At 37.7% G+C, this 18,124-nt stretch overlaps 2 protein-coding genes and 2 long non-coding RNA genes across 4 annotated transcripts; 3 read left to right on the top strand and 1 right to left on the bottom strand.

Moving 5' to 3' along the window:
- Nucleotides 1-40: 40 nt before the first annotated feature.
- On the top strand, nt 41-2,655 carry LOC138339506 (uncharacterized). The gene is made up of 2 exons (XR_011212288.1): nt 41-157; nt 2,563-2,655. It is a non-coding gene; the product is annotated as an uncharacterized lncRNA (long non-coding RNA).
- LOC101246889 (uncharacterized) lies at nt 171-6,184 on the bottom strand. Its single transcript, XM_010314425.4, has 20 exons — nt 4,802-6,184; nt 4,468-4,671; nt 4,257-4,361; nt 4,106-4,171; nt 3,849-4,013; nt 3,667-3,741; nt 3,451-3,584; nt 2,765-2,903; nt 2,602-2,671; nt 2,377-2,507; nt 2,245-2,301; nt 1,995-2,177; nt 1,801-1,893; nt 1,545-1,630; nt 1,383-1,449; nt 1,231-1,297; nt 1,015-1,151; nt 794-885; nt 630-696; nt 171-523 (listed from the first exon to the last, which is right to left on the bottom strand). The coding sequence occupies exons 1-20, from the start codon at nt 6,080-6,082 to the stop codon at nt 356-358; spliced, it is 3,387 nt and encodes a 1,128-aa protein (XP_010312727.2). The 5' UTR covers nt 6,083-6,184; the 3' UTR covers nt 171-355.
- Nucleotides 2,897-4,655, top strand: LOC138339505 (uncharacterized). Its single transcript, XR_011212287.1, has 2 exons — nt 2,897-3,132; nt 4,296-4,655. It is a non-coding gene; the product is annotated as an uncharacterized lncRNA (long non-coding RNA).
- Nucleotides 6,185-9,908: 3,724 nt separating the features above from the next.
- LOC101247087 (uncharacterized oxidoreductase At4g09670) lies at nt 9,909-11,816 on the top strand. The gene is made up of 2 exons (XM_069291546.1): nt 9,909-10,145; nt 11,424-11,816. The coding sequence occupies exons 1-2, from the start codon at nt 9,909-9,911 to the stop codon at nt 11,814-11,816; spliced, it is 630 nt and encodes a 209-aa protein (XP_069147647.1).
- The last annotated feature ends 6,308 nt before the right edge of the window (nt 11,817-18,124 follow it).

The raw sequence follows: 18,124 nt of genomic DNA on the forward strand, positions 1-18,124 counted from the left end.
TCGAGTTTGCTTCATATGATTTAGCTGTATTATGGTTATTCAGATTTTATAGACCAAAAGGTAATGTTCAGTTACCACACTTCGACGGAGTACAAACAAGCTAGCAACGAAGGACACAACCTCCACGCTGAATGATATCGGGGGAGAAATGTAACAGGTAACGTTCTATCTACGTTTAGATCTTATTTTTCATAAGATCTGGCTAGTAACTTCCTTTCATACACAAGAATCTCCTTTACAATCAGATACTACTTCATCCTTTGCGTACATTCACACTCTATATTACAGTAATTTTTCCTGTTAGCTATTTCCGTTCTGTACACGTATCTATCTACTCAAAGAATGCACAACCAGTTTATAAGGTGGACAAGACGGTGCGCACCAAGTTTTGGTGTGGTAAAGGTAATGTTTCAAGTGTTTCGAACAAGACAGAAGGGTGCTGTTCCCTTTGAAATTTCTTCAATAGCTTGATAATTCGCCCTCTAGTTTCTTCTGTGGCCAAGTTGTTCCCTGCCCATAAAACCTATAGGAAAAAGGAAATAAAGACAAGAAGTTATGTAATGAAGGGAATCTTAGTGCATATATGGAAACTGCAAATCAAGATTAAGGGTATAGAAAGGGAAAATTACCTCAGCGAAAATTGCTATGATCTTCGGTATATGAAGTCCTCGAGGGCCAATAGCTCTATCCTCAAACCTGAAAGATCAAGGCACAGTGCAAGCAGTGCATAAGATATGTTGAAGTTTTGAGAATCATTGATTACTTAAATGTTATAGGCTACGGGAATACTTACGTCTCTATCATTGAGCAAAGTATTCCATGACTGATTTTAGCCTCATCCAGATTACACCTTATTGGTAAGTGGCTAAGCCAGAGCCACAGGAACTGAGACAAGAATGTTTATAATATGTTAGTTGATAAATGACAATTTTATCAAACTACAGTCAAAAGAAGTCGTAGATTTGTGACAAGTGTTTGTTCATGAAGTTTTAGGAAGCAGTAGTAAGAGAGCACCTCAGAGGTGTAGAAGTCATCTGAGAGAAACTGGTTTAACTTCCCACAGGTAAAAACAGCAGCCTCATAAGCCATGATGTTATACTGGTATTTTGCATTAGGATGCTCCAATGCAGATTTCAAACAATTGAACATTGCTGCAAACGTTAAAAAGCCAAGTCAGTGCTGCTAGTGGAGAAAATAGATACTTGAGCATATTGTAATGCACAAAGCTACCTTCAGCATGAGGTTTAAGGAAATCTGCTCCGAATTCAGCACAAATACCAAATGCAATTGCTACGATCTGAAAAAATAAGGAATGTCAGCTTTGAAGGATATACCAGAGACTTAGTCGGGAAACAAATTGTAAAAGAAGGGGAAAATAGAACCTGTGGAACATCTGGATCCTTGTGATAGTAAACTTTAAACAGGAGAGGTATCCAGTCCTCGTAGTACCTAATTTTTAAAATAGTAATAAAAAATGACGTTCATCTAAGGCAATTGAGCTTATCATGACTAATAAGACATTAAAAATCGCATAAGGGACTTGCTTGAATGCTTCTTCGCGGCACTGCTCAGCAACATCACGGAAGAGGTGCACTACAATTCTTCTTTCTTCTGCTGTTCTATCATCACTCTGTACACAAGTGCGTAGAAAGTGAAAAGGAAATGTGTTAGGCCAAAGAACAATAAAAATTCCCTGTAGAATTAGCAGTTTAATTTAGTTTAGTCACTTTTGATGCTTCAGTAAGAGGTCTCATGAATTGAATTATACGTATAGTACATTATGAAGAGAGAGACACTTACCCACATAAGTGATACATAAGGCAAAAGCTTGTCTAAAAGGGGAAAGAATGATGCCTTGAGTTTTTTCACCATAGTTCCAAGGCAAATGCCAATCTGAATTCAAGAAAAAAAAGAAGAAGAAACTGACGAAGGTAAGTCTAAGATCCTGTTAAGTAATATATATATTAGAGGCTCCATTGAGATAAAACACTAACGTTTCTACAGATAGTTAAGTGTTGTTGAGCTTCCTCCTTGAGTAGTTTCTGCTCCCTTGAATCTGTGTGTTCTTTTGCTCTTTTCTCTCTTTTTATTTTGCGGTATGAGCAAGTTAAGAGAACCTTTGATATGCCTTCAACAAAATTTTCAGCTTGCTGTTTACTTAGATCTGAATCCGGTATCTGTTGAGTAAGTACTTGTTAGTGCACAGACAAATAAGCTATACAGAAGACAAAAGAGTTAAATGACCTGAATGATTTCGTTGAATGCCTCCAATAGTCTTGCTTGAACTTGTACCTTTGACTCCTAAAGGGAAAGCAGAACCTCCTTAGGATCGTATCAATATTGATTAAAGTTTTGCTGCAACACTAGGTTATTTACCTTCTTTAGCACGTCAAGCAAAGATAGGATGATAGTGTTAGATAGCTTTTGAACTGGGCACTTGCCACAACCTGTTACAGGAAGCTCTTTCTTCATAGCACAAGAAGCTGAATTTAACAGTAACGGCATTGCTACAAAAGGAGTAAATGCAATTCAGAAAACAATCAGATTTTGTTTATAATGCAGAAATGAATGATTACAAGAAGACTCCTGCAGAAAATTTACCAGAAATGGCAGTCATTCTCACTTCTTCGCTGAATTCGAAGGTAAGATTCGGAACTAAAGCACTAACAACCTGCATAAACGGTAAGTTAGGTAAAAATCTGCATGCTCCTTCGTAAGCCTTGTAAAAGAGATTAGCTATGACTTTTCAGTTTTCTAGACAGACCTCATTAACCCATAAATGCAGCCGTCCCTTTAACTCAGTTGCAAAGCAGCATAGCATATGACAGGCCAAGGTCTTCTCTTCCAGAAGTGCACTTCTTATCCCGATCTTTTTATTCCCAGCGGTGACTTCACTATGGACTCTGCATTTGGGCATGAAGATGAATAAAACCCTGTTTTAGCTTACAGAAGATACTTATGTCAGCTGAAGACATCCTCAATAATAAGTTGCTTACTTCACTTTTTTCCTTCAACCAAATTCAGGTTACAAGTTACAACAACAACAATATACCCGGTGTAATCCCAATGGTGCACAAACCTTATCCCTACCTTTGAAGGTAGAGAGGCTGTTTCCAATAGACTGCATTTCAGGTTAGTGATGGAAATTTCTCTGATATTTAAGTGCAGTGACTAATAAACTCATAAAACATCTGTGAAATCTTAAGTGCCTGGAAAGACCAGATGTTTTCCTTTGACTACGAGATGTTGTCTCTAAACAAACAGGCAGATATGCAGAAGTCACTTAACGGATTCACTTTCTCTACTTTCATATGGTATATCATGTAATACATGGTGAAATGAAATTCAAATATACGAAAACTCACAATCATCTATATCTTTACATAGTACTAATACCAACACCATCCATGTAAATTAATTTTCCTACAAGTTGTTATAGGAAGATCCAACCTTTCATCATCATGATCATCTGTATCTGAACTATTGGAAACACTTAGCTGAGCAGATTTTAGCACAATGGGCATGGCAAGACTTAGATAAGGAAGGAAATCTTCCCCCAAGCATTTACATAGTCTACCATATGCCTGTCATAGAATCAAGTGTAAATTAGCCAAAAACTGAAAAGAAAATGGAAGTTGCGCAAAATTCTAAGTTGTATCAACATACCAGTAACGATAATTTCCTCGTTGGATCTTCTATCTCTGTTTGAGTTTCTTGCAGTGAAATGAGTACTGCAATGACCTAAAATGGGACATCGCATGAGGTAAATGCATTTTCAGATATGTTGATAGTTTCACATTTACATAATGCCTGCTAAGTGCTAATGGAAAGATATAAATTGTATTGACCTTTTCAACATAATCACGGATTGCTTGATTTCCAAAAGCCATTGTAACCCTGGTAATGCATTCTATGGATTTGGCAAGTAGCGTGCGACTTGTATCTTTAGTAGCAGTTTCCAAGATGACTTTCAGATAAGGCATTATAGAATCATATATGTAAGCAGAGTCTTGCTGCAGTATCCCAGGAAAATGAAGTTTAGAGGCTAAAGTTTCAAGAGATTTAAACAAAAGAAGTTCTTTTTGAACAGCTGAAAGCAAAGTACCTGCGATGAAGTAGCTAAAGAGGCTAAAGTTTCAAGAGCTGCTTCTTTCATCATTGTCATTCCTCTCTAGAATATACAGCAAGTCAAAAACTTATGTCATTTAGGTCTTAGGACGAATGAGTATGTTGTAGATTGGTAAAGGTGACATTACCTGTAGAAACCCGACTAATTTATTCACTATCTTGTGCAGGTAAGGTTTCAAGTCATCTGCACTGCAATTGTGACTGAACAACCATATCACTGAAGCTGCACGTGTCTATACACGAGAGAGAATATCAGTCGTCAACTATATGTGCTTGCAGTGGACATGTCAAGAGTTCAGATGCTCAAAAGCTAACTAATGCAAAGGTCATTAACAGTACCTGCACCCTGGGATTACGAGAATCATCCAATACTTCTAGGAAAGCTGGAAGGAGCTGCCAAAGATATTCGTCTTGATAACGCGGGCTCAGATAGGTTGATAGCTGACCAATTGTACGAATTGTGGCCCAACGTACTCGGGTGTGGCTATCAAACATTAGGTTCACAATAGACTGTCCAAATTTCACCATCTCCGCTAACAGTGCCTGGGAATATCCAAACCAGAAATTATTTCAGTTGCCAGAAGTAATCCTAGAACTTAAGATGTACTACGTACGTAGACCTTACCCCTACCTTACGAGTAAGGTAGAGAGGTTGATTCCCAGTGAGTCCTACCTCTGAGCATCCTTCTGATATCAGTCCAATAGCAGTAACGGCAGCATGACGAATCCTCCAATCTTGATCATCCAAGAACTTGAACAAGCATGCAGGGCAACTAGGTAGAATTGCATCTCCCCCTAATGCAATTGCTAACCTCTCTAAACTCTCCATACCATAACTGCATATACTAAACTCCTCTTCATTTCTGTCATCATCACTAATAGCATTTTCCCAACGAGGGTCTTCTTCAATATGCACCAACATCTTAATCAACACATTAAGCAACTTAGTAACTTCTTCTTTTGGTACTTTCTCCATAATCCCACGCCCAATCTCCCTATTCTCGACTACAGTAACAACAAACTCTATAGCAAGTTGCCTTAACTTCTCCCCTAACTTTTCACACTCAGCCAATTTCACCATAGACTCGAACAAAACACCAATATCATTTTCAAAAAACTCGGTCGCTACACCAGCTAAAACAATCAGATCCTCAAGAACACTACACACAAGGTCCTCCTCATTGGAACATGACATTATCAAAGTCATTAGAACACTCCCTAAAAGACCATAAAACTTGCAATAACTGGCGGGGTTTGACGAATGCAAAATCAATTTCACAGAAGCCCTAGCTGCAATAACCCTAGATCGATGATCTCTGGTTACAGTAGGCATAAGATATGTAAACCCCTCAATCAAACCATCAACATGCGATTGAAAAATCTCAGGACATTTCGGTATCAATTCATCCCATAAAAGCAACACACCCAAATTTCTCTTTGAAACTGAACCCAAATTCTCTAACATATAGTAAAACAAACCATTCCATTTATATTTAGGGAAAAGCAAACCCGCTAGACTCGATGTACAAGAACAACAAGCCTTTAGTGTTTCATAATCGCTTTCACGCCGAACTCTGTTATACAAGTTAACCATCGATTTATTTTGCGTAGTTGATGAAAGTTTGGGCCAAAAGGGTGGCAAAGTATCGCTTAAAAGATTGTAACAGAGAATACCCGTAAGCGATGATGGCTGGCTACGTTGAATTGTTTCGAAAAGTTTCTCAACCAAAGAAGTTGTGTAGTTCTTCTTAGTGTAATCGATGAGATCTTTTGCTGGTTTACGAAGATCATCGTCATCACTGTTGAGGTTGTTTAGTAGTCTGACGAGTGGGTACGATTCAGGTCCGAAGAGAGCTTTTGCTGATTCAGAGTTGATCGCCATTGAAGCAGAGTTTGCCGTTGAAACAGAGCTTGCCATTGAAACAGAGCTTTCCGTTGAAACAGAGATTGCCATTGAAACAGAGCTTGTAGAGAAAGAAGAAAGTTAGTTTTTCTTGTTACAAGAGAAACTGTGGATTCTGGCGGGTTTTAAATAGAATTTGAATATTTTCGTCAAAATTAGTTCATGAAATCATAATTCGTCTGTTTTGTTGAAGTTCGATTGATTATTGTCTTCTATATTTATTAGCTCATTTCATCTCAACTCAGTAAATCGAAAATTGGGTTGATATCTAGCACGAATTGATCAATGAGAAGTTTTGTCAAAATTTTTTTTTTTAGAATTTGATAACATTAAAAATATCAAAACTTTGCGTAAATTATTAGTTTCATCCTCGAATAATTGACAGTCATAGAAACACCCTTTTAATTGTCTAAATAAACTTAGATACGCCCTTGACATTCTACGATCTCTATAGGAGCACGAGACTTCTAATGAAAAATCGAAAGAAGTGTTGAAAACGACTCTAAACTTGTCGAGAATTTAGGGGTGTATTTCACTCATGTTACAAGATTGAGAGGGCATATCTAAATTTAATTAGTTAAATAAAAATTTGATCAATTCATTTCTTCCTTAAGATGGTTAGTATAAATGATCATTATGCGATAACTTTCATAGTAATTAAAAAAATATACAAGCTCAAATCAATGAATGACGAACCTATTCAATCAATATTATTATCATTACAAGGAACATCATACAAAAATATTGTTATCTAATGAATTTTAAAAGTACACTTGAACAATTTTAATTATGTAATTTTTTAATATATTAAGTATTTATCTGGATAAAAGTTTTTTTAATATGTCACAACACACTTTTATTTGTATAATAATAATAATAATTAATTTATTATTATTATTATTATTATTATTATTGTGAGAGGTTAATACATATTTAATATTAATACATAAAAAGACGGTTATAAATACAAATATTTATTAGATAATACTTATTGAAAATGTAAAGTACTAATATTGGCAGATATAATGGTGGGTGAAGTACTTTCTATTTTGAGATAAATGAAATCATTATTATTTTATTTAGTAAAAAATTAGAGTAAATGAACAAGAAAAAGTTATATATGTATATACACATTTTGAATCAAAATGATAATCTATCTTTGAATTTATGAATTTTAATATAAATTTTTATACCAATATTAAATTTTAAATCGTGCACATATCTTAAAAATTTCTTTGATCTATAACTAATACTTTTCCACATAATAAATTAAAATCATAATATATATATATATATATATATTATACTCATTAATGACCAATAAAAAGCTTTGTGTAACCCAGTCATCTAAGATACAATCTTCTATTTTGTATATTTATAGTTTGCACGTTTTCATCGAAAAAATTGCATTTTCTTATAGATAAAATATTATTATTCTTTACTCAAAAAAAGAAAAGAGAATATTATTACTCAATTAATCAAAGTATTGTGTTTGACAAAAAATATCCTATCACATTTTTTATCTTTTAAACAAACCTTTTGCAATTTAAAAGCGAATAATATCCAAAATAATTTAAAAAATTCACTTAAGGAAGTTTAAAATATTAAAAAGACAAATATCGTCAAAATATACAAGCAGGAGAAGAACAATAACAAATTTAATTTCGTAGTTACTGTTCCAAAGGCTCACGATGATAACTAATTTAAAGTTTGTAACTGTACGAGTTGATAAAAATCGAAAACAAATAAATTATAAAGGATAAAAATTTTGTAATGGAAAAAAGAGAGCAAGTTTGTTTCTTCTTCTTGATTAGCAATTCCTCTCTAGCATTTTTTTAATCCCTCATTTGTAGTTTTTTCTTCTCATGTTAGAATTGTGTAATTCATCCAATCTCTTATGGATTAGATAATAGCCTTTTAATTTCAAATGAGAATTGACCCTTCTTCATATTCAATCTTTAATTATGTATAGTAGTGGCTATTCAAAATGCAAACATTTATTTAATAATTAATTCTTGGTAACATTGTAATTGAAAGAGAATTACGTTTATTTAATTTATATAATCCAATGAATTTAGTCTACATTAAATTTATTTTTTTAACTTTCTGTCTTCTCCACATTCTCGACATATGATTAACTGGTGATGTAGAAAATTAATGTTATTTTTGGTGGAATTTTTATTTTTAAATAATGATTATTATTTACTATTTAATTAATTATATTTTACGGGCTATTTTTTATAAAAATCACAACTTTTAAGAGATAAATTTTGAAAATAAATAAGTTCAAAAAAAATCCTGATTTGTGGTGGCGCCACATAGGCGGACCTAGAATTCTCTTTTATATAAATATATAAAAACGTATATATAACTTAGAAATTTTTTGTTTTTTTTTTTAAAAATATTTAATTAACCTAATAAATAATAAATGAGTTAATAAAGGTTTAAACTTGTTGAGTTTGATTTGGCTATCGTAAACCCTAACCCTAATAAATAATAAATGAGTTAATAAAGGTTGTTTTAGAATTTGTGTAATTAGAGCACATAAAATGAAAAATCATTACTGACTTGTGCCATCAGTAGAAAAAAGATGAATGTATGCAATAATTTTTTCAACCATGTTGAATAATCCGCTCATCTGTTGCTTACTGGGTGTAACTACTAATTGACAAGTCATTTCATTGTTCTCCGCTTGAAATATTCAATTTTACTGGTTGTGTGTAAATGTTAGATAGAAGAGAGAGAAGAAATTTCAGGTTAATCTTTTAAAAACTCTTGGTAGAAATATGAATCTTCTATAAAAGAATTCTCTGATCACTCTTCCCTAGTTCACTTTGAAGAGGGAATAATTTTGAACATCCTTAGCAGGTTATCTGTGCGATCTCTTCATCAATACAAATGTGTTTCAAAATTATGGAATACATTGATCTCCGATCCTGCATTTCAAGCATGCCAAGAACAACCGAAATTCCCAAAAAATTCTTATTACCCATCTGTGCCTGAATGAACGTAGATTTGACAGCTACTATTGTTCTATATCGTTGGTTCAAATGGTTGAGGATGCACTAAAACTTGATTGCCCTTTAGGCTCTAAACCACTTTTAAGAGTCATGTGTAGTTGTGATGGCTTTGTTGTTGCCATAGTTTCCGGTGATATGATGGATAAACATCCCATACATTTGCTTGGAGCCCTTCCATAAGAGAATCAATAGTACTTCCTGCTCCACAGTCTGAAACATGCGGCTATACCCGTTATGGATTTGGTTATGACTCAACCAGCGGTGACTATTAAATCATTAGAATTACATTTTTTTGGGAAGCACTCCTACTTGAGATTTTCTCAGCCGGAGTATGAGTTCGAAATCTAGACCTAGAGATCGACTAATTCATATTCATCTCATAGTCGGAGTTCGAAATTGAGACCTTGGTTTAAAAGATCGACTAATTCATATTCATCATTCGAAAGATGCATTTTTAATCAAAAGATCTTTTTATAGTCAAATTCAAAATCGAGATCTCTGGTTGGTCAAGAAGCCATCAAGTTTTGTGGCTATACCATATGCCACCTAATATTTTCTCACCTCTATCTATCTCAACTATAATCAAGATTCATAAAAAAAAAAAAAAAAAACAAAATCAACAATGTCAAATGATGAAACTCCAATACGTTTTTGGGATCATAGGATGTGCAGAAATTGCAAGAAAAATCTCAAGAGCTATTAATTTATCCCCAAATTGTACTCTTTATGCCCTAGCAAGTCGTTCAATTGAAAAAGCTCACAATTTTGCAATCAAGAACAATTTATTTTCTGATTCTTTAAAGATTTAGGGAAATTACAGTGAAATTCTTCATGACCCTTTTGTTGATGATGTGTATATGCCATTACCCACTACTTTTCATCTTCAGTGGGCAATTTTAGCCGCTGAAAAGAAGAAACATTTGTTGTTGGAAAAACCTACTGCTTTGAATGTTGAAGAATTGGATAAGATTCTTGATGCTTGTGACAAAAATGGGGTTCAGTTTATGGATGCTAGTATGTGGTATCATCATCCAAGAACTGGGAAAATGAAGGAGATGATTCTTGATTCTAACCTATTTGGACAAGTTAAAGTTGTAAGTTTTAGAGGGTGTTTTTTTTAATGGCATATCTAGACACCTCAACTTGTCTCGAACACTCCAACTTGTCCCTATGGATATCTGATGTTGACGTGACACGTAAAGTTGGAGTGTTGAACTGAAGTAATGGAGACGAGTTGAGGTGTTTACACGTGGACTATCATAGTTGGATTGTTTAGTTACATGGTCTCAACTAGCAATTAAAATACTCCAACTCGTCCTTACGGTGTCTCGTGACACCCAACACTGACTTGACTCATTAAGTTGGAGTGTTCAACTGATGCAGTGAGACGAGTTGAGGTGTCTAACGTATGGAGTCTCAAAGTTGGAGTCTTTAGTTGCTAGTTTGAATGATCCTATTTTAATTATAGTACGATGTTCAAATTTACAATTCAGATATATCTCAGTTTTAACTCTATTATACTTTAGGATAATTTATGTCCATACTATTAGGAATTTTTCCTGTATTTGAGGCATTTGGCATTGCCCTCGAGCTTTGTTCTAGTGGTAAGAGGTCATCTTGTATCGTTAGAAAGCTCTCTCGTATTTGGGTTATTTGGACCCTGAGCTTTGGTGTAATGGTAAAAGCTCAGCTTGTACAGTTAGAAAATTGTCTTGTATTTGGGGTATTTGGACCCCGATCTTTGGTGTAGTTATAACTAGTAAGAGCTCAGCTTGTACTGTTAGCAAATTGTCTCATATTTGGGGTAGCAAATTTTCTTGTATTTGGGGGGTGTTTGACCTCCAAGCTATCATCTAAGAGCACACAAATTGTGATGTGTCGGTTACTCGCATGTCACAAGATCACACCTTGATACAGACAAAAGCCTAGTGTTTAAGTAGAGAATGGTAGAGGGACGGGCATGTTATCCATCGTATTTGGATCTATACTCCATTTGACCTAGTTTCTCTGTTATCCATCGTATTTGGATCTATACTCCACTCCTAGTCACTAAGAAGTGTTATTCTGTCCTCCGGGGGACTGAACTCCACCAAATAGGTTCTTTCTCTCAGGTAATTTACGCCCAAAGGTGAACCTTAGGATTTGTACTAACGAAAAAGTTTGCTAACTGGAAGGCAATAGAATCAGCCGATAGGCACAGGCAAGGCGAATCACTTAGATAAGCCACTATCTTATTCTAGATTTCACCAATTAAGGGGTCAGTGGAAATTCTGAATATTTTGATTTATGCATTTTCATGTCTAGATTTTGTTCCAAAAATGTTACTGATGATTATCTAACTAATCCATACAAATGCTCTTTTCTTTGGTAAGATCTACAGCTCATCATCATATGCACCAGGGCAGGAATTTCTTGAAAATAACATCAGAGTAAAACCAGATTTTGATGCCCTCGGGGCATTGGGAGATGCAGGCTGGTACTGCATTGGCGCGATATTGTGGGCTATGAACCAAACTTTGTTAACGACTGTGATTGCACTACTTAATGTTGCAAGAAACTCAGCTGGAGTTATCTTAACATGTAGTGCCTCCTTGTATTGGGAAAAAGAGGAAACTGTTGCTACATTTTACTGCTCTTTCATTGCACACAAGACAATGAACTTGCGAGTTTATGGCTCTAATGGGACATGTTATCTCTATGACTTCATTATCCGTTCGGAGAGGACTCTGCTTCGTTCAATTTCACATCTGGTGTTAAGTTTGTGAATCTTCATATCGGATGGAATGTGAAACCTCAGGTAGTTGAAGTAACTGTTGAATGCCTTGAATCGGACCCGCTACAAACAGAAAGGACGGGGGTCTCGCTGCCCGGTCAGCGAGTCGGGGGGTCCAGGGGGGCGACGCGCCCCCTGGCCTGGGGGTCCGGGGGGGCGGAGACGCCCCCGGGCCGACGGTATACAATGTTGTCGTATTGGGCCCTTAATTTTCTGTTGATTCTGTATGTTGGGCCCAAGCCTGTTAGGGCGTAGCTTAGCACTATATATAGACGCTATGGGAAACCCTATTCTGTAATTCTGTTTTTGCCTCTCCATAATAAAACTGCTCCCTCTCTTCCCGTGGACGTAGCCAATTTATTGGTGAACCACGTAAATCTGTAGTCTTGTTTTTCGCGTTTATATTTTCTCGTATTATCTCAAATTCCGCACAACAAATTGGTATCAGAGCCTCTCGGTTAATCGGTGTTCTTGGAGAATTCGAGATGTCTGCTTTGAACGTGAAAATCGACAAATTCACAGGGAGGAACAGTTTCAGTTTATGGCAGATCAAGATGCGGGCCTTGTTGAAACAGCAAGGCTTCTGGGCGCCGTTGTCGAAAGACAAGAACGCCGTCGTTACTCCTGAGATGGCGATTCTGGAGGAAAAGGCGCACTCGACGATCATGCTGTGTCTCGCGGATGACGTCATCACGGAGGTCTCGGATGAAGAGACTGCTGCTGGTCTGTGGTTGAAGCTGGAGAGTTTGTACATGAAAAAATCTCTAACCAACAAGCTGCTTCTGAAACAACGTCTATTCGGTTTACGAATGGCTGAAGGTACACAACTCAGGGAACACTTAGAGCAATTGAATACTTTGTTATTAGAATTGCGTAATATCGATGTGAAGATCGAGGATGAAGATGCTGCCCTGATTCTGTTAGTATCTCTCCCAATGTCGTTTGAGAATTTTGTTCAATCGTTCATTATTGGGAAAGATACTGTGTCACTGGAAGAAGTCAGATCGGCCCTTCATAGCAGGGAATTACGGCATAAGGCTAACGGCACAAGTACGGACATACAGCCTTTCGGTCTGTTCACCAGTAGCGGAAAGGGAAGGAAAAACGGCGGAAAGAAAAATAAGCCGATGTCGAAGGGTGCAAAGCCGGATGATGTTTGTAATTACTGCAAGGAGAAGGGACATTGGAAATTTGATTGTCCGAAGAAGAAGAAGCAATCGGAAAAACAATCAGTGTCTGCTGCTGTTGCTGAAGAAGACACCAATTCTGAAGAAGATATTGCCCTAGTTGCGGATGAGCACACTCATCATTCAGATGTGTGGGTTCTCGATTCTGGGGCATCCTATCACATCTGTCCTAGGAGAGAGTGGTTCACGACTTATGAGCAGGTAGACGGAGGCAGCATCTCGATGGCCAACAGTTCTGTCTGCAAGGTGGTTGGGACAGGCTCGATCAAGATAAGGACACATGACGGTAGCTTCTGCACATTGAACGAGGTCAGGCACGTTCCATTGATGACGAAAAATCTGATATCTCTCAGTCTTTTGGACAGCAAGGGATTCAGCTGGTCGGGAAAAGATGGAGTCTTGCGGGTCTGGAAGGGTTCAAATTTGATTCTGAAAGGTGTCATGCGTGGTACTTTGTATTTTCTACAAGGTTCCACGGTTACAGGTTCAGCCCATGTTGCATCGTCAGAATTTCACCAGAAGGATATGACTAAGTTATGGCACATGAGACTTGGTCATATGGGTGAAAGAGGGATGCAAATTCTGTCAAAGGAGGATTTACTTGCTGGTCATAAGGTTAAGAGCCTAGAGTTTTGTGAACATTGTGTTTTTGGAAAACTACATCGCAACAAGTTTCCAAAGGCCATTCATAGAACAAAAGGCACACTTGATTATATCCATTCTGATTGCTGGGGTCCATGCCGTGTTGAGTCTTTGGGAGGCTGCAGATTTTTTGTGTCCATTATTGATGACTACTCAAGGATGACTTGGGTGTACATGATGAAGCATAAAAGTGAAGCCTTCCAGAAGTTCAAGGAGTGGAAAATTTTGATGGAAAATCAAACAGGGAAGAAGATCAAGAGGTTGCGAACTGATAATGGGCTGGAATTCTGTTGGTCTGAATTTGATCAATTCTGTAAGGATGAAGGGATTGCTCGACATCGTACAGTCAGAAATACACCACAGCAGAACGGTGTAGCTGAGCGGATGAATCAAACACTTCTGGAGAGAGCAAGGTGCATGCTCTCTAATGCTGGGCTAGATAGAAGATTCTGGGCAGAAGCGGTTAGTACAGCTTGCTACTTGATTAACCGCGGACCACATACAGGCATACAGTGCAAGACACCTATGGAGATGTGGTCAGGAAAAGCTGCTGATTATTCAAATCTGAAAGCTTTTGGTTCTACGGCTTACTATCACGTCAGTGAAGGTAAGTTAGAACCAAGAGCTAAAAAGGGAGTATTTGTGGGCTACGGAGATGGAGTGAAAGGTTTCAGAATCTGGTCTCCAGCAGAAAAGAGGGTTATTATGAGCAGGAACGTTGTCTTTGATGAAAGTTCTCTGCTTAGAACCATTGTGAAGCCTACAACTACGTCAGAAACTGGGAGTCTTGACAAACAGGTGGAGTTTCAAGTCATTCAGAACGAGAGAGATTTAAAGGAACCTGAAGAGGAGGATCAAGAGCCACAGACAGAAACTGATATTCCAGAATCTATGCCATCAGATATCCATCAGAGTATAGCTCAAGATCGGCCAAGGAGGGTTGGAGTTCGGCCACCTACGAGGTATGGTTTTGAGGACATGGTGGGTTATGCACTGCAGGTTGCTGAAGAGGTAGATACATCTGAGCCGTCTACTTACAAAGAAGCCATTTTAAGTTCTGATTCTGAAAAATGGTTTGCCGCTATGGGAGATGAGATGGAGTCCCTACACAAGAATCAGACATGGGATCTGGTCATACAGCCTTCGGGGAGAAAGATTATTACTTGCAAATGGGTTTTCAAGAAGAAGGAAGGGATATCACCAGCAGAAGGAGTCAAGTATAAAGCCAGGGTTGTTGCCAGAGGTTTCAACCAAAGAGAGGGAGTGGACTACAATGAGATCTTCTCACCAGTGGTCAGACATACTTCCATCCGAGTGTTACTAGCGATAGTTGCACATCAGAATCTGGAGCTTGAACAACTTGATGTGAAGACAGCGTTTCTACATGGAGAGTTGGAGGAAGAGATATACATGACTCAGCCGGATGGTTTCCAAGTTCCAGGGAAGGAAAATCACGTCTGCAAGTTGAAGAAGTCTTTATATGGACTTAAGCAGTCTCCAAGGCAGTGGTATAAAAGGTTTGACAGCTATATGGTGAAGTTGGGCTATACTCGGAGCTCATATGATTGTTGTGTCTACTACAATAGGCTCAATGATGATTCATTCATCTATCTGGTGCTTTATGTTGATGATATGTTGATAGCTGCAAAGAAGAAGTATGACATTCAGAAGCTGAAGGGTTTACTTAGTGCTGAGTTTGAGATGAAGGATCTGGGAGCCGCTCGGAAGATTTTAGGGATGGAGATCATTAGAGACAGAGAGAGAAGGAAACTTTTCTTGTCACAGAGAAGCTACATTCAGAAGGTCTTGGCGAGGTTTGGCATGTCTTCATCTAAGCCCATTGATACCCCCAGTGCTTCCAATATCCATCTCACTGCCATGTTCGCTCCACAGTCAGAAGAAGAGAAGGAGTATATGTCACGAGTCCCTTATGCCAGTGCCGTAGGAAGTTTGATGTATGCTATGGTCTGTACAAGGCCAGATTTAGCACATGCAGTCAGTGTAGTGAGCAGATTCATGGGACAACCAGGGAGAGAACATTGGCAGGCTGTGAAGAGAATTTTCCGGTACCTTAGAGGTACATCTGACGTTGGTCTCATTTATGGAGGTGATACTCAGTGCTTGGTTACTGGCTATTCTGATTCAGACTATGCTGGAGATGTTGACACAAGAAGATCGATGACTGGCTATGTGTTTACCCTTGGAGGATCTGTCGTCAGTTGGAAGGCAACTTTGCAACCTACAGTGACTTTGTCTACTACGGAAGCGGAGTACATGGCCTTGACAGAGGCTGCAAAAGAAGGGATTTGGTTGAAAGGGCTGGTTAGTGATCTTGGTCTGCATCATGATCAGGCTACGGTGTATTGTGACAGTTTGAGCGCAATTTGTCTAGCCAAGGATCAAGTCCATCATGAGAGAACCAAACATATTGACGTAAGGTATCATTTTCTGAGAAGTGAGAAGAGAATCAAGGTGAAGAAAGTAGGAACTGCTGATAATCCTGCTGATATGTTTACAAAGCCGGTTCCACAGAGCAAGTTTCAACACTGTTTGGACTTGCTCAACATCAGAAGCTGTTAATTGCCCTGCGGGGCAACTCTGAGGAAGAGAGGGAGTCCTGGCACTATCATAGTGCGTCTGAAGAATCTGTTCGGAGAATTCAAGTCAAGGTGGAGATTTGTTGAATGCCTTGAATCGGACCCGCTACAAACAGAAAGGACGGGGGTCTCGCTGCCCGGTCAGCGAGTCGGGGGGTCCAGGGGGGCGACGCGCCCCCTGGCCTGGGGGTCCGGGGGGGCGGAGACGCCCCCGGGCCGACGGTATACAATGTTGTCGTATTGGGCCCTTAATTTTCTGTTGATTCTGTATGTTGGGCCCAAGCCTGTTAGGGCGTAGCTTAGCACTATATATAGACGCTATGGGAAACCCTATTCTGTAATTCTGTTTTTGCCTCTCCATAATAAAACTGCTCCCTCTCTTCCCGTGGACGTAGCCAATTTATTGGTGAACCACGTAAATCTGTTGTCTTGTTTTTCGCGTTTATATTTTCTCGTATTATCTCAAATTCCGCACAACAGTAACTTCTCAGTTACCACAAGAGGGTTATATGATTCAAGAATTTGCTGACCTGGTTAAGGCCATTAATGTTTCGAGAAGCAAACCTGAGAGCAAATAGCCTCATACTAGTAGAATCACTCAGCTCGTGCTCGATGTTGTGAACAAATCTATGGACATGGGTTTCCAGCCAGTTCATATGTAAATGCTAATGCTCATTTATGATTCTTTAGTTAACGTTAAGAAAAAAAAAGTATCGAAAAAACAACACATTATATACCATGTGTAAGAGAGTTTATGTATGGACCTTTAACTTGATCAGGATGATTTGTTGAGCTTGTAAATCATCTAATAGCTTCTTAGTTCCTTATCTTTTATCATTGTCTTTTACTTATATGCTATCTCACATATCAATGTATATAACTTAAACCCACGTTTATGTACTTCCCAAGTATGCAAATTAAGCACACCGATCTGAGAAAATAATTTGAATTTTATCTATATAGATACTTCAACTCCTGGGATTTGAATAGTGAAGTACCATATATGTATCATTTTAAGGCATCAAACACACTATTTCGAAAAAAGAAAAGAAGATTTTGAGCATAAACTCTCATCTCTAGAAATTGTCATTACATATATAAACTCCAAGCCATGAATACAAAGCTTTAGCAAGAAAGGAGTCTGGTAACAGTGACAACAACAAAAATACCAACACCCTTCTAACTCAGAAACAAATCAATTACACAAAAGACACTCAATTCCCCTTCATTTTTATCTATCACTAATTGCATTTACGCAGGTAGTGTCATATTCAATATAAATCAACATAAGATTGAACAATCAAATCCACAAGAAGACACTTGCACGAATGAATCAATTAACAATAAACTACACAATTGCTATTAACGAAAAATTCATACATTTGAGATATGCAGTAGGATAGAAACTAGTAATGTCAAATTATGTTTGTCCCTCCTTCAGCTTCGTAAGTTGTTTTCTGAGTTGCTCATGGAAATATTCGGTTATAGCAATTGCCGTGTCAAGGGTCCGAAGAGTGTTCTCGGACTTTTGTACCGCTGAATCAACAGATGCTTTGGTTGAATTAAGCGTTGCAGATACATCCCACAACTTATCATCATCACCAGTTTAAACAGAAAAAATCTTTAAATAAAATAGAAAAAGTTTGAACAGGAACGGGTATTTGATTAAACAATTTAAATCGAGATAGATGTTACCCTCTTGTTCAGGTATAACAAAAAAAATTTAACTGTAGGCTTAACAGCGGTAGGATCCACTTGGGCAGTAGAAGTAGAAGCAACATTGTGTCACGGACTTAGAGTATTTGCTAAGACTCCGTGCGGCACTCGACAACTTACTCACGAATTTTTCACGATCTTATAAGCTCAAGTAATCC

This window comes from Solanum lycopersicum, chromosome 11 (assembly GCF_036512215.1).
Source record: "Solanum lycopersicum chromosome 11, SLM_r2.1".
NCBI lineage: Eukaryota > Viridiplantae > Streptophyta > Magnoliopsida > Solanales > Solanaceae > Solanum > Solanum lycopersicum.

Coding starts and splice junctions, on each gene's coding strand:
- LOC101246889 (XM_010314425.4), bottom strand. CDS start 6,082: ATGGCAATCTCTGTTTCAACGGAAAGCTCTGTTTCAATGGCAAGCTCT. Junction 4,672..4,801: donor TATCAGAAGGATGCTCAGAG/GTAGGACTCACT, acceptor GGATATTCCCAG/GCACTGTTAGCGGAGATGGT. Junction 2,508..2,601: donor GAGAATGACTGCCATTTCTG/GTAAATTTTCTG, acceptor CTCCTTTTGTAG/CAATGCCGTTACTGTTAAAT.
- LOC101247087 (XM_069291546.1), top strand. CDS start 9,909: ATGCCATTACCCACTACTTTTCATCTTCAGTGGGCAATTTTAGCCGCT. Junction 10,146..11,423: donor TATTTGGACAAGTTAAAGTT/GTAAGTTTTAGA, acceptor TTCTTTGGTAAG/ATCTACAGCTCATCATCATA.